The sequence below is a fragment of the Columba livia genome, chromosome 8, assembly GCF_036013475.1.
Source record: "Columba livia isolate bColLiv1 breed racing homer chromosome 8, bColLiv1.pat.W.v2, whole genome shotgun sequence".
NCBI classification, from domain to species: Eukaryota; Metazoa; Chordata; class Aves; order Columbiformes; family Columbidae; genus Columba; species Columba livia.
In genome coordinates, this window is record NC_088609.1 from 10227092 (window position 1) to 10250990 (window position 23899).

The window sequence follows — 23899 nt, forward strand, 5'->3', positions numbered from 1 at the left end:
ATGCTCTAAATTTTCCTCTGGAAGTCCCTCTTCATTAGAGGAACAGTCTATCCTGCTACTACACAAATGGCCTCCCCGCAATACGGATAAGGTGACAGAAAGGTTTCCATAGTCTTTTCTCCCTGGGTTCTTTCTCCTTGACTTACTCACAAAGCAAAAATGCCAAAAATAACCTCCTGTATAAGTCACTCCATAACACAATTCAAGTCTTTACAAAATGTTGCCTGTATCTGCCCTGTGAGTGGACTTTCCATCAGATCCATCCTGTCTGCTGGCCCATAAACCAGCAAAAGCCAAGCTGTGAGTGGCACCAGGTGCTCCTGCGAGATGCAGATTATCCCACAACAGCCAGAAGCAGAGACCAACTTCTTTGACTCCCAACAAATAACGATAACGTAAAAAATTGCAGTTTAAATTCACCCTGTCCCACACTGACACTTCTCTGGAAGCTCCTCGCGTGAGGTAATAGCGTGGTGGGCCTGGAGCAAGGACTGACTTGTGCAGCTCTGGAAGCCAGACCTCTCGTTTTTTGAGATCTCATTACCTCCAAGCAGCCAGAGAACCGAAAGCTGCTGGGGACACTCGCTTGGACCTGCATTGCTTGTCAGAAGCAAGCAGCGTCTGGCTGGCTGGGCTTTTTTGGGGCCAGATCAGAAGAAACAGGAAAAAAAAGCACCCAGCGAGCCGAGCCACCAGCTGAACCGCGGTATCTTAGAGAATTTCCAGAGACTGACTGCTCACAGAAAATAATGAACATCTCTACAGATCAGGAATTAAGACTAAGATTTGGGCTACAGCCCTGCTGTCCAAGGGGTGCAGGAGGTATCCCCAGCACAGCAGCCAGGCGATACGAAAGCTCGGCAGCGAAGTGCTCTGCCTGCCAACTGACAGAGGCAATAGCTGCCCACTCCTGAAAACGAGACGTGTATTTTATAGATACAGAACACTCAGACTCTCTCATTAGCCTGACAATAAACGTCCAATATTCAAACATGACTAAAGTTAAAGATCATTTGTGATGCATTAACACTCGCTTCCTTCTGTGTTCCGCACATTTTACAGTGAACGTGCAAGCTTAGGCTTGGCATAAAATTAATCTCTGCACTTCAAAGAAAGACACCCATTAAGGTGAATCATGTGTTAACCATCATTACAAATCTGAACAAAAGACACCATGTATTTTCCATCGATGGTCATGACTGTTTGCTTACTGGTGCTACTGGTAAAAAACGAGCTTTCTGTCGAGGCTGTAACACACCATAATTCATCCTGCACATTGTGTAAACTAATTAACTGTAACATTATAGTGCTGGGAAACAATTGTGGTGCTAGGAGGTGCAAAAGATCTCCAAAGTTCCTCATGTATTTTGTACTTAAATATGGAATTTCTGACCTCATAATTGACAAATTTTCTCCCTAAGGCATTTTATTGCAAGGATTTTTTTATACAAGTTTACAGCAACTGCAGACAACAACATCCATGGCAGCAAAACAAAACCACTAACCCCTGGTCCAGGAGCAGGCACGCTGTTCCATGCTGCTTCCATGAACCCGTTGCTGCCTTCCAGGTGTGACCAAAAGGAAAGGACGGCCAGGACGCCGATCTGCAGCTATTCTGTGCTTTGTTTAGAGCCATCTCCCTCTCTTTTCTATGCTTTTTCGGAAAAAGACCATGTCTGAAGGCCTCAAAGCTGAGACACGTGAGCCACGCAGCTGCAGTGGAGCTGCTCCGCTGCATCCCGGTATCTGCAGGTAAAATACCTATGGACGTAAACTCAAACAACAACACCGCTTTGTACAGTTTGTTACAAGAAGTTCCCTGTGCTCAAACACTCCATGTGCTTAGGATTGCATCCTATCACTTAGCACCCTAGCAAACAGAGCAAGGCATTTGCTTGGGTGCCTCCATTTGCCACAAAAACCCCTCAGAATGTGATTTTCTCATGAGCAACTGCCCGGCACATTCCTCCGAAACATCCGCAGTTGCCAGCTTGACAAGAGAACACAGCAGGGCAACGAAGAGGCATGCAACTGCAGCCATCACTGGAAGTTGTTATCTCCCTTTTAGTTTGGAATTGCTACCACAAAAAGACTCGATGTCGCTTAAACTGTGATAAGAGGCAGGACCAGGCAATAGGCTGCGGTAGCGCAGCTGTGTGGGAAACAGAGACAAAACCCATTATCCACAAATTATGTAGTAAACACCCTTCCATTTTTGCTGAACATACACATTAACAGTACTGAGCTAAGCCCGTCCCCTATAAACATGTTATACTACATGTGCTTCTATAGTAAAGCAGTTACGTAGTCTTAAGAAGTCTTTAACACCCAACCGAAATCCCAGCACAAAAGATGGAAACAAGCCATTAATTAGTTTTTAGCAAACATTAAGTCATCCTCAGAATGAGCCGTTACTCAGTGGAGCGAACGGGCCACGGGTATAAAGGGGAGGACTTCAGAATTCCCCACCAGAGCCTTGCAGATCCCTCCTGTGCTGCCGAAGCCCAGCCTAAGGCCCACTGTCGGCAGGATGAGGAGCACGGTGCTGGCGCTGGCCTTGCTGGCTCTGCTGGCCGCAGCTCATCAGGGCAGCGGGGAAGGAAACACCGTGAGGCTCTGCGGGAGAGACTTCGTCCGAGCCGTTGTCTTCACCTGTGGTGGCTCCCGGTGGAAAAGGGATTTGACTGATTATCACTACCTGTTGGGTAAGTACTAATTAATGCATTAGAGGCTCATCACACCCTAGCAAGGTGTGACTAAATCTGAGGGGAATGGGAAAAAACAAATGTCCTGCAGGCTGGACTTAAGGGCAGAGCTTTGCCCTTTATTTCTGCCCCCTCAATAGCTGCATCTCAAGCATGAACAGAACAGGCTTTGCTTTAAAACAGCAAGCAAAGCGGTGCAACTCCACACTTTGTTTCCTTCTAGCTTGCTTGGGTTAGCTGAGTGTGCTATTTTGCTAAATAAATAACATTTAGATCAAGATTTTCCAAGTCAACCTGAGGAAGCCCAAGGCTATCACTGAAAATCTCTGTCATGGCATTTTAAATGTCAGAGATGAGCCCTGCTGCAGTCAATGAAAGTTTCACCGTTGTCTTCTCCTTCCTCACTAGAAACCAGAAACTTTATTAACAACTCTAATGCTATAATTATAGTATGTCAAATATATACTCTGCAATTTAAATATCTTGACATGCTGTCGTATATATATCAGCACATTTTTAGATAGAAAATTCAGCAACTACATGCACTGCTAGAAATTTGTACTCTGACAGTTAAAAGAACTAGAAAAAAAGAAAATAAATTAAGCAGATGACAGGAACAGAGGCTTTCTACACTTTTAATGAAGTTACATCTGCCTTTTTTGAAAATCCTACTGTAGCAGCAGCTTTAATCAGACATAAAAAGCAATGCCACCTGTAACACTCTGCCTGGGAGTTTGTTAAAGGAGAAAACCCACCATTGCCAAACTACGCAAAATAACTGCTCTACCTTCATAAACTCCACCAGGCAGCGCTCAGTTGTACTGTGGTAATATGCACATCAATTGCAAGCGTCATTTAAGTGGGAACATCCAGGAACTTTTAAATTGTGACTTAATACAGTATCTGCATTTCAGAAAAGCCAAAAGCAGTTCAGGTTAATATGCTGGTCAAGCACTGCTAACATAGCAAATCATGGGTTTACCCTTCAAGGCAAATATATACTCCTACAAAGAACACTTTTCAATATAAATTCACTAATTACTGTTTTTTTAAACACACAGAATGTGTACCTCGCATATCTATTGTAATACTGCCCTGGTGAAAAGCCAGTGATCTGGTAAATCTTGATTGTTCACATCAAAAACATGGATGATAATACTTTCAGCACCCTGGCTGGAGGCTGGTCTGTCTTTCTAGTAAAGAGAAATATTATAAATTATTCATGACTTCTAACTTTTAGCTTCTAATTCTTATGTGACAGAGAGCGAAAATCCCCTGCCTTTCTCACAAGACACCAATGGTTATGCTGATTCCTCAATGAACAGAGACCAGAGGCTGGAGACCAACAGTGAAGCAATCCAAGTCAAGCCCGAGACAGAGCGAGACTCGGACCATGCCAGGAAACCGACTGCGCTGAAAAAGCGCGAAATAGCCAAGTTGCTCACCACGTCCTGCTGCAACATTGGCTGCAGCGAGAAAGACATCAGTTCCCTGTGCTAAAGCACAGCAGATGCTGATGAGGTTCAACGTTACAGTTTTCATGCATTAAATAATGTATTAAAATAATAATGACATAAACCACTTTCACTGTAGTTTTATTCTTTGGAGCACACTAAGGAGTAAAGGCTGATTGTTAAATATTGTAGTACAAACAGCTGCAGTGACAGTTCAGGTTGGTTTCTCTGGATTCCACAAAGTGTTTACAGCATCTAGAATTATACTCTTAGACAAGAATACAAATATTTTTTCCCATCTAACTACTCTCCTAGTTTCAGCTTTGCACATAAAGTGTAATAAACGAAGCAATTTATTAGATGCTTGTCTTACTTAAGAAAACCCAACGGCAGGTTTCAGCTGTGAAATGTGGGCAGCAAAAAGTCTGTTTTCAGCTCAGAATAAAGCCAAGGTGGTGCAGAAAACTCGGGGCAGCGTGTCCCGTGGGAGGCCTGTCACTCAGACCTCGGAACAGCTGGGGAGCCCGAGCAGTCAGCACCAGCCCCCACGCTGGGCAGGCAGAAACGTGGCTTTATTCCCTATTCCAGCTGCTTCCAGTAACATCTGCCCAAGGTCCTGCCTAGCACAGAGTTAATTTGCACCCAGGGAGACTGGGCATACACTTGGGAGCTCAGAGGGCTATGTTTCTCCTCTTATCTATAGGCAGGTATCAGCTGAGAAGCCCAACTAAAGGGGTTTTTGCTAGATTCAAGCACCTTCAGTACAGGGGCCCAGATAGATCTATATATTCGGATCACAGAGTGGTTGGGGTTGCAGGGTCATCAGAGCAGGCCGCACAGGATCACATCCAGATGGGTTTGAATGTCTCCACACCCACTCTGGACAGCCTGTTCCAGGCTCTGGCACCTCACAGCAAAGTTTCTCCTCATATTCAGGTGCAACTTGCCATGTTTCAGTTTGTGCCCATTGCCCCTTGCCCTGTCATTGGGCACCACTGAACAGAGTCTAGTCCATCCTCTTGACACCCACCCTGGAGATATTTATCAGCATCAATAATATCCCCTTTCAGCTTCTCTTCTCCAGGCTGAACAAACCCAGCTCTCTCAGCCTTTTCTGATGCTTCAGTCCCCTCAGAATCTCTGTAACCCCACTGGACTGTCTCCAGTAATTCCTTGTCCTTCTTGAATTGGGGAGCCCAGAACTGGACCCAGTACTCTAGATGGGGCCTCACCAGGGCAGAGTAGAGGTGCACGGTCACTCCCCTCGACATGTTGGCTACACTCTTCCTCATGCACCTGAACACGATATAATTTGAAGACGTTTTTCACTTTATTTCAAACACTATGGGACAGAGCCAGTCTTCTCCAAGCAGAACTACTGTCTCCGGGCCAACTTCTCAGCACTCGGGGCTTTTCTTGGGGCTCAGGGCCAGCCAGACCAACCCCCAGCAAGCAAAGTTCCTGTATCCCGCACTCTCTGCTGCCCTCCCGAATCTCCGGGGCTTGCAGGAAGGTTTGGAGGATCCCCCAGCCCCCCCCAGGCAGGGCAGGATAACTCACAGCACCCAGCTACCGCAGCTTGACAGGACGCAGGATCTGCAGCACAGCACGTGCACAGTCAGGACCACAGGGCCTGGGACGTGCTTGACTGACTGCAAACACCATTTAATGGGGACAGTTTTAAATCTATTTTGGTTTGCTTTCCAAAAATGTGATTTCTACTTGTGGATCACACAGTGAGGGCAAATTCAGGGAGAAAAATACTACAGGGATAGCTGGTTCTGAAAGCAGGTAGAATCAGGTGCAAACCAGCATTTCACAGAGAATCACTCCTCAGAGAAAGCTCTGGGAAATAGTTATCACATTCACCACCAAAAGGCTTAAGGTAGCCACATTTCAAAACAGGTGAAAGCTGCCTTGGTCCTTCACAACCGTTTTCAACAACAGAAACAGGAAAAGTGAGCCTGAATGTTCATTTCTCCTGCTGTTAAACTCCACTACCTCCTTATTCAAAATAGACAGCATAGACTACTGCAAGAGCAAACAGCGAAGTGTTCTTGAACACATAGGATGCAAATGTATCACTCGCAGGATCCCACAGGCACCTGCTTCCAATTTGCATGCTCTGCTCATTCAGCTGCCCAATATGTGTCACCACAACAATCTTGTACCTCGGTATCATAAGGTCTTTTACCCGAACCTTAATAACCTGCAAAAGAAAAACATGTTTAGACACAAGTGATAAGATCTCACTTCTGGGATAGACAAGCACACACGTTGCAGTACTGAGCCCTTGCAACAATCCTGATGACAATCTTTGAACTGCAGTGTTTGAAACATCTGCTGCAAACTCCCCCAGTCCCATGGACAGGGGCCACGTACACTACTGTGGTCATTTCACAAGAGAACCAACACTTCTGTCTGCTAAAAACAGGCACATCTTCCCACTGCATGACTGAAACGCAGGCACGGGTGTTAAGTAAGGAGTTACTGTATGTGAATACCTTATTCGTCTCCATATGTGCTCATAATTACCTGCTGATTACAGAGGGGGAAAGGAAAAGCGGACAGTACTGCTTTTGTAATGCTGGTGAGTTCTTCTGGGCCAAATCAGCTGCAAGACTAATGGATCAGGACAGTCTCTTCTCTACAGCAAGACTGGATTTAACCAACAAGAAGCTTGCACACACATCACTGTGCAGAATTTGGCCAATAACATAACTGGCCTATTTTGGAAAGGTCTGATACATACTTAAAACTTATTAATGGCTTTTCTGGACAGGGCAACCACAGCATGGAGTTTTTACTGAACCGTGTGTTTGGCCACTGCTGCTCGAGCAAACCTCATCATTAACCTGTATAATCCAGCACCCATCTCAGAGCAACCATTGGTGTACTTTCACAGCTTCCTCCAGCCTTTGTTTTACACTTTGTATTTGGGGATCTCCCTGCCATGACAGCCACCTCCCTGACACGCTGTTGAGGAGTGAGGATAAAATAATAGAATAGAATCACAGAATCATTTTGGTCGGAAGAGACCCTCAAGAGCATAGAATTCCAACCATTACATCACCCCTGGCACCACCCGATGTCCCTAAGAACCTCATCTCCACATCTGTTCAACCCGTCCACGGATGGTGACTCCACCACTGCCCTGGGCAGCCTGTTCCAATGCCCGACAGCCCTCTGAGGAAGAAATTGTTCCCAAGATCCAACCTCAACCTCCCCTGGCGCAACTTGAGGCCGTTTCCTCTGGTCCTGGCGCTTGTTCCTTGGGAGCAGAGCCCGACCCCCCCTGGCTCCAAGCTCCTTTCAGGCAGTTCAGAGATCAGAAGGTCTCCCCTCAGCTCCTGTTCTCCAGCTGAACCCCCCAGGTCCCTCAGCCGCTCACATCACACTTGTGCTCCAGCCCCTGACCAGCTCCATTCCCTTCTCTCAACTTGCTCCAGCACCTCAAGGGCTTCCTTGTCCTGAGGGGCCCAAAACTGACCCCAGGATTCGAGGTTTGGCCTCCTCAGTGCCCAGCACAAGGACTGTGCTCTGGTCTGCTCTGGTCCTCCTGGCCACACTGTTTCTGACATGGCCGCCCCATCCCCTAGCACAGCGGTACCTCAGCGATGTCCTTCGCCATGTCCCTGCACCGGGCCGGCTCGTACTGCTGCTCCCTCAGGCAGCTGCCCAGCACATCCCTCAGGATCTCATCCACCGCCGCCACTGGGAAGCGCTTGGGGGGACCTGAGGGGCAGGTGGTGACGTTAAACCCGCATTTCTGAGGGGAAAACCCACCGCGCTGAAGTCAGAGAATGGCGCCTCGCAGGTCTCCTCGTCCCGCCCCAAAGTGCCCAGCCCTGGGACCTACCCGAGCGGGGGTCGCCGCCGGCCGTGCTGCCGAGCATCCCCGCAGCGATGCTGATGGGAGGAGGAGGGACGGGACGAGCGGTCCCAGCGGCTGCCACCGCCTTCCGCCCCTGCCGGTCCCGCCCAGGCTGAGGCGGGGCCGCCATTTCGTCCCCCGAATCTGTGACCGCGCAGCCTCCCTGGGCCCCCAGGGAACTCTTGTGTCCTGCAGTCACCCCCCAGTTTCCGTGTGTCCTTGGAGCTCCCACAGTATGTGCCCATGGACTCCACATGTGTCTACAGGTCTCCACAGCCTCCATAGGTCCCCATGTCCCCCTACACCCCCCACATGTCCCCGTGGACCCCACAGCTTCCACAGGACCCCGTGTGCCCTTAGAGCCACCATGAGCTCTGCAGGTGTCTCCCTACAGCCCCCACATGTCCCCATAAGTCCCTGTGGGCCCCCATGGGTGTTGCATGTCCCCACAGCTCCCTTATGTCCCCATGGTCTCGGAGGGTCCCTGCAACCTTCTCTTGTCCTCCTGGCCCCCTTGAATTTGCACAGCCCCTATGTGGCCCCTGTGGGTCTCCAGGGCCCTTTTGGGTCCCCACAGCCTCCACAGGTTCCCACAAAGTCCCCATAGCCCTCATGTGTCCCCATGGGCTCCCTCATGTGTCCCCATGGGCTCCCACATGTGCCTACAGCCCCACGTGTGCCTACAGCCCACACAGATCCCCATGACTTCTGTGGATCCCACAGGTCCTCACATGTACCTGCAGCCCCCATGTGTCCCTACAGCCCTGACACGCCCCCATGGCTTCCACGGGTCCGCTCAACCCCCTCAAGATCCCACAGCCATGGTCCCTTATGTCCCCACAGCCCTCAGGCATCCTCACAGTCCCTATGGACTCCATGTGTCCCCACATGCCCACCCCAATGTTTTGGGCCAGGGACCTGGCAGCCCCGACACCTCTGCCTGGCTCCTCTGGGTGCTCCTGTACACGCAAGCAAAGCTCAGTCAGAAAAAGTAGTGGTTTACGGGCTTTGTTTATTTTCAAGGAAAAAAAAATCACATTTAAATTGCAACTGAATTGGGTATTTAATGTGATTCTTATGTATAGGATTAATAAACTTTGTTCTGACGTGGGGATTTATTTGTTGCAACATTATGCGTGGTAAATAATTGCATATTCAAGATTTTGTGAGATGGGTGACGGGGAAAATGGAGGAAAGACATTTATAAAAAACATTATTTACAAAAATGATATCCACATAGTTGTATTCTAACCTATAAGGCAAGTAACAATTAAAATATGTTGTTTCATGATTATCTTCAACAAGTCAATACAACACATTCATATTACCAGTGGTCAAATACAAAGCTTTGCTGCAATAGTCCGTGTGCAACAAACCTGTATGTCTTTTATAGTTTTTTCTCTGAGAACAGTAGGTAAGCAGCAAAGTTTTCGTCACAGACTAAGCAGTACCTAGGCCATCGTAGACTAAAGGTATAATATATCTCATTGCACGTTTAGGCAAAAAAGGCCAGCCATTAATTAACTTAAATCTTAAAAATAGACCTGTGTATCTTAATCCACAAATATTTATAAACATTTTATACATGAAGGAGTTCATAAAATGATACAGGGTGATACCCTGGGAAATCCAATCAACTTCTGGGGGTTCCTCTGGGCTCAGAGGTGTCTCAGAGAGGTTCTCCTGCACCTTCCACCCACCAGCCCGTGGCTGCAGAACCAGAGCACCAAACCTCAGCCTGGCTTGACTCCTCTCTCAGACCACAACTAACATCTCCATACGGTTTATGCTGTCAAAGCAACTGTGTGATTTCACCAATTTTAGAGCGCTTTGGAGGGGAAAACCCCTCCTGCGTGGATTTTGAACCCAACAGCAGGGCCGCACATCCTCAGTGATTCCCACTGTGTCTTAGAAGAGAGAGATTTCTAAGGGAGGAATAAAATATTCTGAATGCCTCGCTAACACCTGGTGTGTTTCATCCCGTACTGCTTGGCCTGTAGTGAAGTCCTGCTTGTGTGCAAACCTTTGAAGAGCATCACCACATTAACTTTTCTGACTTTGAGGAAAAACTGTCAGCGGCGTTATCTGCAGTCACTCCTAAAGTGGTAGCGGAGGTCACACAGGGGGCGGACAGGTATTTCTGCAAATCTTTTTCTAGCCTTGCAATGAAACAAAAATTAAAACACTGACAATCATAAAAACTCCCCAGCACCGTGAGAATTACTTTCCTTGGGAAGTTGTGAGAAAAAGAAGAAGAAAAGAAGAATTCTGGCTATGAATTGAAATATTTGAGACAGTAATTTCTTACCAGGAAAGTACAATGTGATTGTTATATATTTGGGGCTATCATTTTAAAAAAGAAAAAAGAAAAAAAGCTGAATGAAGCAGGATTCCTCTGTGAGGCAGAACTGCACGGGTGCCGAAGGAGATGGGGAACCGAGGGTGAGATCCAAACATTTTTAGTAAAAGATGTTTGACTCTCTCTTAGGTCATTTAAAAATATGACACCTTTTCATTGCAGCCCAGCCATCTAAAAATGCTTTTGCTGCAAGAAGTGATGTGGTGAATCTCTATGTGATGGTCATGCTGCAGGAGCTGGGTGGGAATAGAGTTTGAACAGTGGCCTTACAGCAAAAACAAGCAGCAGCTTTATAAGAGGGGAGTGATATTTAGGAATAAATGCAAGCACCAAATGAAAAGCTTATTATTTGGTAATATTTCATATTATTGAGCAATTTAATAGATATTAAGAAACATTGTTAAAGTGGAAAATTGGTCTGAAACATCTCCTGTGAGGAGCACTGTAAGCTGTCTGATAATTGTCAATATTTGCAACAAACAGAAGATGAAAGTTGCAAATTAAAAGGCTTCCTGCTGCCCAAATCTGCACATGTTCATGGGGAAAAACACTTCCAGTCCATCAGCGGGCACTGGGCTGCTGGTGGCTACTGGGGGACCCAAGGAAAATCCCTCTGGGGAGATGTGGCTGAGGACATGCCCACGCAAGTCTCCAAGCCAAAGCCTTTCTGTGCATGCATCACACCTATTTTTTTTTTTTTTTAATTTAGCCTTTTTTTTGGCTCAGATAACCAGCTCAGAGTGCTGCTGAGTTAAGGGGTGCGGTGCTGGAGGACTGAGCCCTCCTTTTCAACCTCAGCCTGACTTGAGAAAAGCCCCTCGGGACCACATGCCCAGCAAGATACGCTTGGCTCTAGGGACGCAGGTGACTCACAGGCAACCAAATCGCTGCTTTTTCAACTCCCCACTGATGTAGCTGCTCTCTGCTAGCGGGCAGGGAGGCCCCAACAGATGCATTCTCTGAAAATACACATTTTTTCCTGCCTAAAAGCGGAGATGAAGACTGCAGAGCTCGAGCACCCTGAATGCAACAGGGCAGTGCATCCCCCCTGCCCTTTCCAGAGCGCTCTCACTGCTACTACGGAAGCTGAAATTGGGGATAAACATCCCTATATATGACCCTTTTTAAGTCTGCTACATCCCAAGCTGCTGCTCACAATATTTTTTTGGCTGACACCTTCTCAAAGCCAGGTGGAAAGAAGGCCAGGTTCCTGCATGTCAGGCTTAGAAAATCACCTGGTCTGTTCCCCCTCTGCACACAGGGTAATGCTGGGGTGCCACGCTCGTACCGCTCACAGGAAGACAAAAATCTGACAAAATAAGCATCCCTGGGGCACTTGGCTGCTCTGCCCTCTGCTCAAACACCGGCAGGGCAGGAAAACTCAGGCATGGACACAGAACAGTGTCTCCTCGCAAGGGCCATGCAGGGAGGAAAATCAGAGACGTGCAGTTTGACACTGCTGAGCAAACACCCCGTGAACTGAAACACTACACAAAAAAATTGCCAAAAGCAGTATACAAAACACCTGTGCCAAAACTGCTGGGAAAAACCAAGTGTTTGGGCTGGGAATAGCTGTTTTGTGTCACCTTATGATGGCTGGAAGGGGATGGTGTCCCCGTGGGGCTGCCAGCACACCAAACTGGGGTGCAATTCACACCAGAAAAGGTGCAGGACTCATCTCTCTACCCAGGCCACAGGGGCTGCATCACAGCACCCCCACGCACCCAGAAAATGTGACGTGGGTTTTGTGACAGCACAAACAGGACAAGCTTGCGAGCCTTGGGTTATGCAAGTTTTTGTTTAAAAAGCATTTAAAAAAAACAGTGCTAATGTAAACACCTTGTCTTTCAAATGAAATATAAACTAAAATATCTATGTTCTGGTAATATTTACATTATAAAATCCTTAATTTCAGGACTATGGCATAGATCACTTTCCAAAGCATGAGTTTATAACAATTGTATACAGCATGAACCAATTATGCAAAAACTGATTCTTAAATTTTGCTTTATATTCCTATGTCAGAAAGGGGTAAGGTACACAGTTTATACATAATTTCATTTCAGGGGAAAAATTATTAATGGAGTTGAACACTCCCTCCAGGAGTTCTGGCAAGTGTCTTTTCAAAAACTGTGAAGATGTATGAAGTTGCGTAACTTAATTCTGCTTTCACCTCTGTGTTGACACCTCCTATAAGCACACACACAACTCAGGCAGCCTATCACACATACCTCAGTCTGGGAGTCACCTCAGAACTGAAATATCTCCAGATTTCCTTGTTTTCTTTTAAGGTGGGCACAGATTACTGTTTTCTTACGTCACTCCAAACTGCTGTGAGAAAGTACATCCCAACACGCACAAAGTTTTCCAGCACAAATGCACAAGCCCTATCCTGGCAGCATTTGTGACTGTAAAATTAGCACTATTTGTCATCTCACACATTTCTAAAGTCGCCAGCACCCCATTTAGTGGATGCTCCTACGCTGCTCTTTGCATCTGAACACCAGCTGCAAATAATTTTGAAAAAATCCCCGTTTTTTAGCCCACGTCACCAAATTGTCCCTTTGAAACCAGCTCTCCACCCTGGCAGCTGCCACACCATCGACATGTAGGGGCTTTCAAAAATAGGAAAAAAAACCTCAAGCCAATCAACCAAAGAAAAAAATAACAGAAAAAGCAAGCAAAGGAACATAGAAATACAACCAAAAATCTAGATACTGCTCAGGAAAGTGTATCCTTAAAAATAGCAATAACTTTTCTGGACAGTGTGTAAGGTCAGAGTAACTACCCAACCTCTTTGCCTGCTTATCTCCTTGTCTACATGTCTGCAAAATGTAAAGACTTGGGGCAAAGAGAAGCACTCATCACCTACATACGCACTGCTGGGACTCCTGACGGGTCATCTGTGGCCCTAAGAGAACACGGGCACGTTCACGGAGGTTTGTGGTAATGGAAATTCGATGTAAATACTCTTTGTAGAAGTGACATTTTTTTCCACATTTTGCTGGGAGACTGTACTAGGAACCTCCACATTTACAACAATATTTTTCTGGACTTAAACCAGCTAAACCTGAAGACAGAGATTTTTATTCGTCACTGTGAGACATACTAAGGACTGAAGAAAAAGTAAATCAGCCTGTCATTTTTACTCTCTTTTTATGAGGCACCCCCTTCATAACAGCTATCAGTATTGTATTTAAATCGTATATATTGACAAAATGTAATCTACCTCTGTAAGCATTGTGCCATTCAACAGTACTACTATTAAATTTATATACCACAGTTTAAATTACATCCATTTCATGAATGGTAAAATGCTAAAACTCAAGTGTCTAACGGCCAAAATACAGCCTTACTGGAATGAGTACAATTTACAAATACAATAATTACATTTTAAAACCATTAACAATGTTACATCTAGAAGTAGATACTGTAGGACTGGTCAAGACGGTGTTTTCCAAGGAAAAAAAATGCTGAAAGTTGTCATCACTTCCAACAGAAATGTCCCGAGTGCAGGATTTAGTTCATTTTCCTTAAACTGTAATTAAAACCCGTTCCACGCACAGCAGTCCTTGGGTGTTTTCCGTATTATTTTCCATAGACTTGCATAAGCTCCCATCAGTTATCAGCCAAGTATTTACCTAAAAATGGAATCAGAAATCAGCTGCGGGGAGGGAGCAGCCCCGGTTCCTGGGGCTGGGCACCCACCACCACCAGCTCCACACACACGGCCACACTGCTGCCACGGAAAAATCATCAGGGAATCATGAAATCATTGAATCCCAGGTTGGAAGGGACCTCAAGGATCACCTGGTCCAACCTTTCTTGGCACAAGCCCAGTCTAGACAAGCTGGCCCAGCGCCCTGTCCAGCTGAATCTGAAAACTGTCCAATGTTGGGGAATCTTCCCTGGGGAGATTGTTCCAGTGGCTGATTGTTCTCATAATAAAAAAATTCGCCTGTGTCCAGTTAGAATCTCCCCAGGAGTAACTTGTACCCATTACCCCTCGTCTTTTCTTGGGACTCCTTGCAAAAAAGGAGTCTCTACCTTCTTTGTAGCCACTCTAAATGCTGGGACATGGTGACAAGGTCTCCCCTGAGCTACCTTTTCTCTAAGCTTTGGAGATCCCCAGACCTTGCCTTTTGCACAGGACCCGTCAGCAGAAAAGAGCCCATTAAATTCAAAGCTCTGGTAAGGATTTATTTCATGCGAGGGAGCTTTTGCCCCTCTGCTGCCAGCCAACCCTGTCACACCATGCTACGGTGGCTTGTACAGCCAACAAATACACAGCAAGGGCAGTCCAGATGTGCTGCATAGCTGGAGGGGGCCACTGAGGACACTGCCATCCCAAGAGCAGCCACCAGCAAGGTACCTACCTGCCGCAAACCTCTTCTTGATGAGGGAGAAGCGGTACCCAGCGCCGACGAGCTCAATGTCACAGCTGGAGAGTGTGGTCCCCTCGCTGGTGAACTGCACAGCCAGGGGGGCTGGGGTGCTGGGCCCCTCTGACAGCTGGAACCGGGCCAGCAGAGACCCCACACCTGCGATTTAAAAATCCCACATGAGACCCTTTTACAAGCCCAGAGAGGCACATCTCACATCCCAGGACCAGATTTGCCAGCAAAGCTGAGGAAATGCCCAACGTGCTGCAAGTGAAGCCCACGGCCATGGCTGTACCCGAGCCAGCAGCACACCCAGGGGCAAAAGAGCCAAACCCCCTCACCCTCCCAGCAGATTTTTACTTTTCAGACACCCCAGCGATACGGGGCAGCCGAGCTACGTGGGTGCCATGTGGGAGGCTGTGGTTCTCCGACAGGGATGTGACATGAAGCCTCAGCCTTCAAAAATGGAGAGGGTCAGTGGAGCAAAGGACTCGGCAAACAACCGTGCCCAAACCTGATGTGTTAATACCCTTCCGTGACACCAAAGCAGTTGGCAAAAGCCTGCCAGTCCCTGCTTTTCAAAGCTCTTTGGTCCTGGCTTTAAATAGCATCTTTCCTTAGCAAGTGCCGGCAGAAACCTGCACGTCTGGACTTGTGTGCAGGCATGATAAATGGGTCAGTGTCAGATTTAAGTATTCAGAGTTAATAGCATGCACATTTACAGGATTACCTCCATTTTCCGACTTCTGAGAGATATCAGGGATCTTCCACAATATCCTTTGCTGTTCAGCATTCCTAAAAACACATGAAGAAGAGCATTTCTGTAGGAAACAAGAAATTACGAAGGAGTGGTTTGAATTTCGCTAAAGGCTGTGTGGGCTGGGGGAGCAGCTCTGGTGCCGCTCTCCAGAACTACAATTCTAAGAGTTTGGCTTTGGGTTTGACCCAGGGCAGGAAAATGCTGCTCTTGCATTGCACCATAACAATTAAGCAATGGGTGACAGGCAGCAGGATAAAAGTAGCCAAAACAAGAAATAAGGGTTGTTATTCTGCCTCTTGTGCACATAGGTTCAGCTCTGACCACATGCGTGTGGGAATGGTGAGGAAAAAAGGTAAAATTAGAGTAGGGTTGCAGGTTTCTTCCTACCAGACAGCAGGAGGAAGCACAGCTTGAAGTTTGGTTACTCCTCCATCGACGGGGACAAGGAACTGGACGTTGTTTAGAGCAACCGGTGTGGTCATTGCCTCTGTATTGTATTTGTAGTCGATGCGGAGGTCAGTGCTTGCAGGGTCACACCGCCAGCTCACTGCAAGGTTTAATGGAGTAGACTGAATACCCTGGGCAGATACCTTCCAAAATGACAGAAAAAACATTTAGTTTCCATAGGGGTGAAGGGAGAAATCCCATTTTACAGACGCGGTCATTGCATTTGGTTGCAGAGGAGACAATACCTTGGATTCTCATAGAAAGTTTGCCTGATTTTGAGCCCAGTACAATCTAGTGACACAGAGGTGGGACAAGCAGGACAGCATGCCCTCAACTCATGTTATCTCCACTCTGCACTAGGGAAATACTGGTTTTTACATCTATAAGCTAAGCACACATTTTTTGGCACAGTTTGTCTTACAGAAAAACCCCTACCTGGTATTTGAGCATGTCCACATTGTAATAGGTGGCTTGCGGCTTCTGTTCCGATACCTTCTTTAGGTGAGTCATCAGATTTGGCATGTTGACCCAGAACTCCTTGGTGGTGGCATCACTCTGTGTGTTGTCACTGCACAGAGGAGAATTAACCCTTGGCATAAGCCATCTCATCAGAAAAAGCTTTCCCACAAAGCATGTAGGGCAGCAGTGCCGGTCATGGGCTGGGACCACATTTAAAGAAATATCACCTCCCTCCTGCCCATCTCTGGCTTGTCCTCAGCTGCCTCCGTGGAGGCACAGCAGGTACAACCTGTAGGTCACCACATTTTGCAAACAGGAGGTATAACGAGCAGAGTGGGGCAGAAAATGAGCAAACCCCATCAAAACACTTCTCTCTGCAGATGCTCTGTGTTCAGTTTTGAGCCCCCTCAGGACAAGGAAGCCCTTGAGGTGCTGGAACGAGTTGAGAGAAGGGAACGGAGCTGGTGAGGGGCTGGAGCACAAGTGTGATGGGAGTGGCTGAGGGACCTGGGGGGCTCAGCCTGGAGAACAGGAGCTGAGGGGAGACCTTCTGATCTCTGAACTGCCTGAGAGGAGGTTGGAGCCAGGGGGGGTCGGGCTCTGCTCCCAAGGAACAAGGGCCAGGACAAGAGGAAACGGCCTCAAGTTGTGCCAGAGGAGGTTGAGGTTGGATCTGGGGAACAATTTCTTCCCCAAAGGGCTGTTGGTCATTGGAACAGGCTGCCCAGGGCAGTGGTGGAGTCACCATCCCTGGAGGGGTTGAACAGATGTGGAGATGAGGCTCTCAGGGACATGGGTCAGTGCCAGGGGTGGGTGAACAGTGGGACTCAATGATCTTGAGAGTCTTTTCCAACCAAAGAGATTCTATGATGCTCTTCTGCCTGGCAAAGGGGCTGTTCTCAGAGGGGGTACTCTGGCAAATATTTAAGGGCTTGAGAATTTCCTTCCCAATATCAGGGCAGGCTACCAAGGAAGATATTTTGGGCCATGTGTTTTTACAAAGCACCTTATTTTTCTGGAAATCCACCCTCCTTCGGGGTGCTGCGCGGCAGGGTCTTACCAGCAGAGCAGCTGGGGGTTTGGCAGGACGTGCTCCAGCCGGTTGTAGTTCAGCACGCGGAAGGTGAGTACCGCCGGAGCGGGGTTGTTGGCAAAGTGTCGGGTGATGCCGGCTGGAAACGACAGCACCATCTCCCCGGTGATCTTCACGATGCACCTGCAGGACCAAACACAGAGATTGAGGGGGGGAGGAAGAAAATGGGGGGGCTCAAAATGCAGCAGGAGGGGTTTGTTCATGCCAGGGATGGTGTGGTGACAGCCCCCGCTTCCCACCCACTACACCTGGGAGTAAACCTGTTGTGGTTCTAAACCAGAGCGAGCTGAAACAGCAGCACAGGCTGGCAGCCTGCTAGGGGTGAGGCCGATGCTCCTGGGGATGCCCCAGGAGCATCCTGCGCATGGACAGTACATCCCCATCCCTCAAGATGCTCACTGAAGCATCAACAGCACCCCAAGCCTGTCCCAACCCCAGGACCTCCCCATATCGACACCCAGACCCTGTCAGATAGCACCTACTTGTTCGGGTCGGCCCCTTTGAAATACGCATTGACGGTTTCTGTGAAGGCGGCGGCGACAGGCAGGGTGTCCTGTGCCCCCATGGTGAGGGGGCTGGGTCCCCGTGAGGAGCCTGCAATAGACCAGAAACCTCCTGTTCTTATGTGCAGAGAAAAACAGCACCGGTCCCACCCATAGCCAGAGCAATGGGGTGCTCACCAGGATCCCCAGCCTAGCTCTATGGGCAAATATTAAGAAAAAATTATCTAGGCTTTGGATGAGGCTTTTAAAACATTTTAAAATTATCTTCCCCCACCCCGAAAAAAAGAAAAGCAAGCAGAGAAAATAATGGAGAAGCCCCAGGCAGCAGCAGCATGCGGGGCCGCAGCAGCCCCAGCGCTTTGCATGACAGTTTTTGCAGCAGGTTTCTGGACCCCAGCAAGATGGACTGGGGAGGGTCCTTGTCCCTTGGCTGGAGGGCTCAGGTTGCCCATGGAAGAGTGGGGTGTCAGCAGTGTCCCCCCCAACGCTGCCTGAACCCCAGCCTTCAGGACCCCTGCATTCCCCCCTCTCCTGCCCGGCTCTCGCTCCACAAAGCCCACGACACGCTGCAGCAGATCTGCACATCGTCAGAAATCTGGAGCTACGTAGGAGAATGTGGAACTCCAGGTGCAAGAGCTAAAGCTATTAATCCGTGGTTTATTTAGCTGGTAAAAAAAAAAGGGTGGAAAAGTTTGCTTTGGTCATGCTGTGCATCTGTGGATGCTGGCCAGGCTCTAAAATAGTTCAGCCCTGCATAGTCACACACAGGTTTCCCTTTGCTGGCCAGACATACCTGACTCCGAAAAATATTTGAGGATGAAAACATTACTGCAAAGCATATTCTAGAAGCCCTGGGTGTGCTGGAAATCCTGTGTGGGGGACAATGTCCCATTCCCTGTGCCCGTCACAAAGAAGACGGCAAGTGGTGACTGTCGCCTACATGACGTACAAGTTGCTGAACCCGCAGGTACCCGAAAAACTCCTCAAGGAGTCAACAGCCCTGCCCTGGTACCGCCAGTTCAGCCTGATCTATTTTTCTCCAACACACCACTTTTTTTAATATATATATATATATATCACAGTCATATATATATATATATCTCATCAGGTTAAACACAAGGATTATTTTGCCCCAAACCAGCTAAAAAGGAATGGAAAAGGACTCTGGAGGGGCAGCTTCCCTGGGGACCCCAACACCCCTTTGCTCTGTTACCTTCATTTACAGGGTCTGAATCAGGCAGGTGAATCAGGCTGTAAATTCAGCCCAGGGTTTTATTTAGAGCACACAAGTGTGTGGCAGTTTCAGCTGAAGCCACATGAGATTTAACACCGGCCTGGGGATGGGCAGTATCTCTGCAGGTGGAGGTGAAGGAAAAGCAAAGTGACCATGCAAAATGCAGTGTGTTTCTGGTGAGCTCCTGCTTCTCTGCTTGGACTATCTTAAAAAATAATCCCCTCCCTTCTTTATCTGCTGCTGCCTGCCTCAGCCCCATTTTCTGCTGCTTTTTGCCTCAGATCTAAGCAATCTGTGGTGGCTTCTTTGTGACATTCTGTAAGGTCCTGTCTTGCTGCTGCAAATTTTCTGCTATTATAAGTAATAGAGCCTGGCTCCAGGAAATCAGGCTTCATAATATCTCCTGACAAAAGCACTTCTGTCACTTGCATTACACTTCGAGTTTTGATATACTAATTGTGAAAAAATGCATCATTGGCGGGTGAAGATTTCTCACGCCTTACAAACACAACCATGCAGGCAGCGTCTTAATGTATAAAACCCAAGTTGCTCTCTCCCAGAGGCACAGAGGAGCCTCTCTGGTGCTGGAGTTTCCCCTTCAAATGTATAATGTAACATAAAAGGGTGTGAAAAATTAATGTAGCCACGGGTCTTCATCTTGGTCATATATCTTAAGAAACTCAGGGGAATAAGTGGTTCCAGCCGCAGCCTGGGATAACGATGCTCAGTAAGTGCAGCGGGTCCGTCTGTCACAGCACACAGATGGACAAACTGAGCATCTCACCCACATGTGACAGCCCCATCACCACACACACGTTAATTACCCTAATGAGCCCAGGGAGACAGCACGGGCTCCCCAATCCTTCTGTTCCTGAGGACGCAGCCCTGGGCTGTGCATCGGGGACTGGACAAACTGGAGCAGACACCTTGTGTCAGTGCCAGCCGCGCGTGGAGGCACGGGCAGCCCCCCAAGCCCACTGGCCACCTGATTATTGCAGCTGAAATACCTGCAGACTGGGAGGTAACGTGTTTTTTATGAATTCTTTGCATAGGCATCACTGCTGGGTTATCAGAGAGTGCATCCTCGCTCCCTGAGCAACGACCCTCCATCAAATCCAGCCGAATGCAGGCCAGGGGGATGTTCTCATCACATCCACCCAGTAATACAGGTGAGATTCAAAAACATAAACGCAGACCAGCGGTAGAGGGGCAACAACTGGAGGTGTCTCCCGGCAGAGGAACATCAGGCTCATCTCAGCAGGAAAGGCAAGAGGAAGGTCTTTAGCCATCCAGCAGCAGCAACACCAGTGATTCTTGGCAATGTTATCGTTATTCTTTGGGAGAGAAAAAAAAACCAAAACCCACACCTTCCAGACATACAGACTCTGCCCCAGAGCACTGATCGATAGGGTGGGCATCTCTGACACCAACGCACCTTTTCCCTCATTTTCCATCTCTCATTTCTTACACCATTTCTCTGTACATATACGAGACTCCTTCATTCTCCAGAATGAAAAGTCATACATGCAAGAATAAATCAGCTCGAATCATGTATCTGTATTACCAGGCTCAGCTGGCCTTGGGAAGTCTGAGTTCATCTGAACAGCAACAAAACATCCTCCGTGTCTCTAATCTGACTCTGGACACAGATCACGTGGATGTAACCAGCATTCAGAGTTCTCTGTTCCGTCTACTCTTCCCTGTGAATCTATATATTATTCTCTTAATAGCTTCAGAGGCTAAATAACTTTTTGAATAAAATTTTTAATGTAAATATAAAAGTATGCTCTCTTTATTTTAAGCCCTAAAATTCTTTTCCAAAACCCTGAGAGACAAGTCTAGTTAAAGCACATAATGTGGCACACCTCCACCAAAAATATGGCTTTTCAGTGATTGCCTCAGAAGTAATTTTTAGAAACTTTTCATTTTGGCAAAATAATGCAATAATACCGGGGGGGGGGGGGAATAATCTGCTTCATGGAGCTTTGGATCCAGCCATAAGGAGCACACCAGGTTCATCTGCCTTAATTTTCCCTACACAAAGGTGGAAAATACAGCTGTGGAGTAAGGATGGCTGAGTACCAGTGATCCTGGTACCCAGCTCTGCCCATGCATCCAGGAGAGCATCACCAAAGCTGCACCGTGTCTTTTCACACACATACTACCCCATGTTCTACCAAAACATGGATTTTAGCACAGAAAAAACTAAGCTCAGAAATAAAAGGTAATCTGGTATTTCATGTCCTGAGTTACAGATGCCAAACTCAGCAGATGTCATGAGATGAGCCCGGAGGCAATTCTGCACTGTTGCAGCCCTAGACAAACGTACCAACCACTCCAGACCATTCACGCTGCCAGAACCAAGCACAAGAATTTAAATACACCATTCAAAACCACAAGAAAACCCCCAAGGATCGGACATGCTCGCAGTGCTGATGCTAGATTGAGCAAGGGGGATGAGAAACCACAGAGCAGGGGCTCAGCAGGGATGTGCAGAGTTGGGTACATGTACTGAGGGATCACTCTTCCACCTAGTGATCCTTTTTTATTTTTTCTGGAAGCAGCAAAACTGCCATGAGCATCAGGAGACAGCAGTTCCTCCCTGGCCTCCTCCCAGGTCTAAGCCAGGAGCTGCTGTTGGAGCAGGGACCTTGGCGCCGAGCAGTTGCTGCTGACTGAAAAGCAAAAAGAAAGGAAAGAAGAACCAACCCACTGGTCAACAGCACCTCCATCCATCCATCCATCCATCCCTGCTTCTGCTACAGCATAGAATCACAGAATCATTTTGGTTGGAAGAGACCCTCAAAATCATCAAGTCCAACCATTACCCCACCCCTGGCACTACTCCATGTCCCTAAGAACCTCATCTCCGCATCTGCTCAACCCCTCCAGGCATGGTGACTCCACCACTGCCCTGGGCAGCCTGTTCCAATGCCTGACAGCCCTTTGGGGAAAAAATTGTTCCCCAGATCCAACCTCAACCTCCCCTGGCGCAACTTGAGGCCGTTTCCTCTTGTCTTGGCGCTTGTTCCTTGGGAACAGAGCCCGAACCCCCCTGGCTCCAACCTCCTTTCAGGCAGTTCAGAGATCAGAAGGTCTCCCCTCAGCTCCTGTTCTCCAGGCTGAGCCCCCCAGGTCCCTCAGCCGCTCCCATCACACTTGTGCTCCAGCCCCTCACCAGCTCCGTTCCCTTCTCTCAACTCGCTCCAGCACCTCAAGGGCTTCCTTGTCCTGAGGGGCCCAAAACTGATCCCAGGATTCAAGGTGCAGCTTCACCACCACCCAAAATGAGGTTTGTTCCATAAACACCAACACCATGTGCTCAACCACCAGGGAACACAATCCCAGGCCACTGGGCTGTTTGCTGGAGGGGACACTGATGGCACAGTCACAGGAAGTGACACCCATGGGACCCGTGCTCTGGCCTGTCCCCTGCTTCATCCTGTCCTGTGCCAGCAGGGTCCCCCTGCCAGCCACAGCACGGCTCCTGCAAACACCCCAGCAGCTTCAAAGCTCTTCCTTCGGGTTTTAAAGCACCTGTTCCTGCTGCTAGCCCTCCTTTTAAAGAAAAACATGGGCGTGATGTCTGTGGGATGAGGCTTCCCCTGAAGCCTTGAGGCTCTCGGCATGTCTCTGCCCTCTCCGTGATGTGATGCTGCTCAGAGAAGCTGCCAACCACCTCAAAACAAGCTGTGCCCTCCCCACATCCCTCCATAACGTGCCTTTTCATCAACGAGGGACCCCAAACACCTCAACGCCTCCAACCAGCTGCCCCAGCAGCACAACCCAGTGACATTTCACTTTCTCCAACCCCTCACCCTGGAAAAATCTGATGGGAGGTGGGGAGGGGTCCCCAGCTTGGTGAAAAACCCGTCACCCTTTGGTTTTTAATTAACCGTGCCACAGCCTGAGCAGCTTGGGAGGGAGAGTAGAGAGAAGCCCTGGTTGACAGAGTCAAGTTCCTCAGCAGTGCAAGAGGTTTCGCTCTCTGGTTTTCACCGCAGTCTTGGTATGAGAATATTCTTTTGGGTTTTGATTTGTTTGGGGTTTGTTTTGGGTTTTGTTTTCATAAATAAAGAGGAAAACAGATCATGGGGATAAATGGCACAAACCAAATCACAGCCGTTCTGGTCGAAGTTGCGATGTCATCTAAGTAGCCATAGCATTTGGCTTGGAAAGCTGGACTGGAGCCTTGGGAGGAAACCCCGGGAGTCAGAGAGCAAGAGCGAGGGGAGCGAGCGGTTACCGGGTATGCTATGCACTACTTACCTTCGAAAGTCAAATAAAACTTTCCTCTGTCAAACCAAACGAGGGAAGGCTGTTCATTCTCTGTATGGCCGGGAGTTGAAGCGGGATGGGAAAGGTTAAGGAGAGGGAGAGAGAAGGACACAGTGTGAGTCACAGAGCAGGTCATCGATCTCACTACAGGGAGGGATCAAGGCGCTGCAAGCCGCTCACGTGCAAGGAAAGGGGGCTCTTAAACTCTGGTTTTGGTTTAGGAAACAGAAAGCAGAAAGCAAAGCTATGGAAGCCCAGATGGAAGAGTGTTCTTGCCCACTTGGTAAGGATTTCTGGGGGTTCTCTCTCTTTTTTTTTTTTTTGTCTAGAGCAGAAAGGCTCCTAGGCTCA

General features: G+C 48.1%; 4 protein-coding genes across 5 annotated transcripts in view; 1 reads left to right on the forward strand and 3 right to left on the reverse strand.

Moving 5' to 3' along the window:
• The window catches only part of MIER1 (MIER1 transcriptional regulator), a 59001-nt gene extending 50874 nt beyond the window's left edge, over positions 1-8127 (reverse strand). Inside the window, exon 1 of one of the 2 annotated variants that reach the window (XM_065071947.1) lies at positions 8019-8127. The gene's annotated coding sequence lies outside the window, so the exon portion shown is untranslated. The remainder of the gene's footprint in view (positions 1-8018) is intronic. The other variant, XM_065071946.1, reaches the window with a different exon arrangement.
• Positions 2387-4393, forward strand: LOC102090518 (relaxin-3). Its single transcript, XM_005499060.3, has 2 exons — positions 2387-2705; positions 3967-4393. Exons 1-2 carry the CDS (start codon positions 2531-2533, stop codon positions 4203-4205), a joined length of 414 nt encoding a protein of 137 aa, XP_005499117.2. The 5' UTR covers positions 2387-2530; the 3' UTR covers positions 4206-4393.
• DYNLT5 (dynein light chain Tctex-type family member 5) lies at positions 4285-8171 on the reverse strand. Its single transcript, XM_065071955.1, has 3 exons — positions 8019-8171; positions 7770-7894; positions 4285-6368 (listed from the first exon to the last, which is right to left on the reverse strand). The coding sequence occupies exons 1-3, from the start codon at positions 8161-8163 to the stop codon at positions 6165-6167; spliced, it is 474 nt and encodes a 157-aa protein (XP_064928027.1). The 5' UTR covers positions 8164-8171; the 3' UTR covers positions 4285-6164.
• Positions 8172-9025: 854 nt separating this feature from the next.
• SGIP1 (SH3GL interacting endocytic adaptor 1) overlaps positions 9026-23899 on the reverse strand; it is a 51897-nt gene continuing 37023 nt past the window's right edge. Inside the window, exons 19-26 of the mRNA XM_065071967.1 lie at positions 23540-23599; positions 18016-18127; positions 17501-17656; positions 16417-16549; positions 15922-16124; positions 15505-15569; positions 14769-14933; positions 9026-14033 (exon numbers count right to left, since the gene is read on the reverse strand). Of these exons, the coding sequence (XP_064928039.1) occupies positions 14011-14033; positions 14769-14933; positions 15505-15569; positions 15922-16124; positions 16417-16549; positions 17501-17656; positions 18016-18127; positions 23540-23599 (917 nt within the window). The 3' untranslated portion in view covers positions 9026-14010. The remainder of the gene's footprint in view (positions 14034-14768; positions 14934-15504; positions 15570-15921; positions 16125-16416; positions 16550-17500; positions 17657-18015; positions 18128-23539; positions 23600-23899) is intronic.

Excerpts from the sequence above, each read along its gene's own strand:
- LOC102090518 (XM_005499060.3), top strand. The coding sequence starts at position 2,531 with ATGAGGAGCACGGTGCTGGCGCTGGCCTTGCTGGCTCTGCTGGCCGCA. Across the intron at positions 2,706-3,966 it reads TGATTATCACTACCTGTTGG|AGAGCGAAAATCCCCTGCCT; the intron begins GTAAGTACTAAT and ends CTTATGTGACAG.
- DYNLT5 (XM_065071955.1), bottom strand. The coding sequence starts at position 8,163 with ATGGCGGCCCCGCCTCAGCCTGGGCGGGACCGGCAGGGGCGGAAGGCG. Across the intron at positions 7,895-8,018 it reads CGGCGGCGACCCCCGCTCGG|GTCCCCCCAAGCGCTTCCCA; the intron begins GTAGGTCCCAGG and ends CCTGCCCCTCAG. Across the intron at positions 6,369-7,769 it reads TGGCGAAGGACATCGCTGAG|GTTATTAAGGTTCGGGTAAA; the intron begins GTACCGCTGTGC and ends TTTCTTTTGCAG.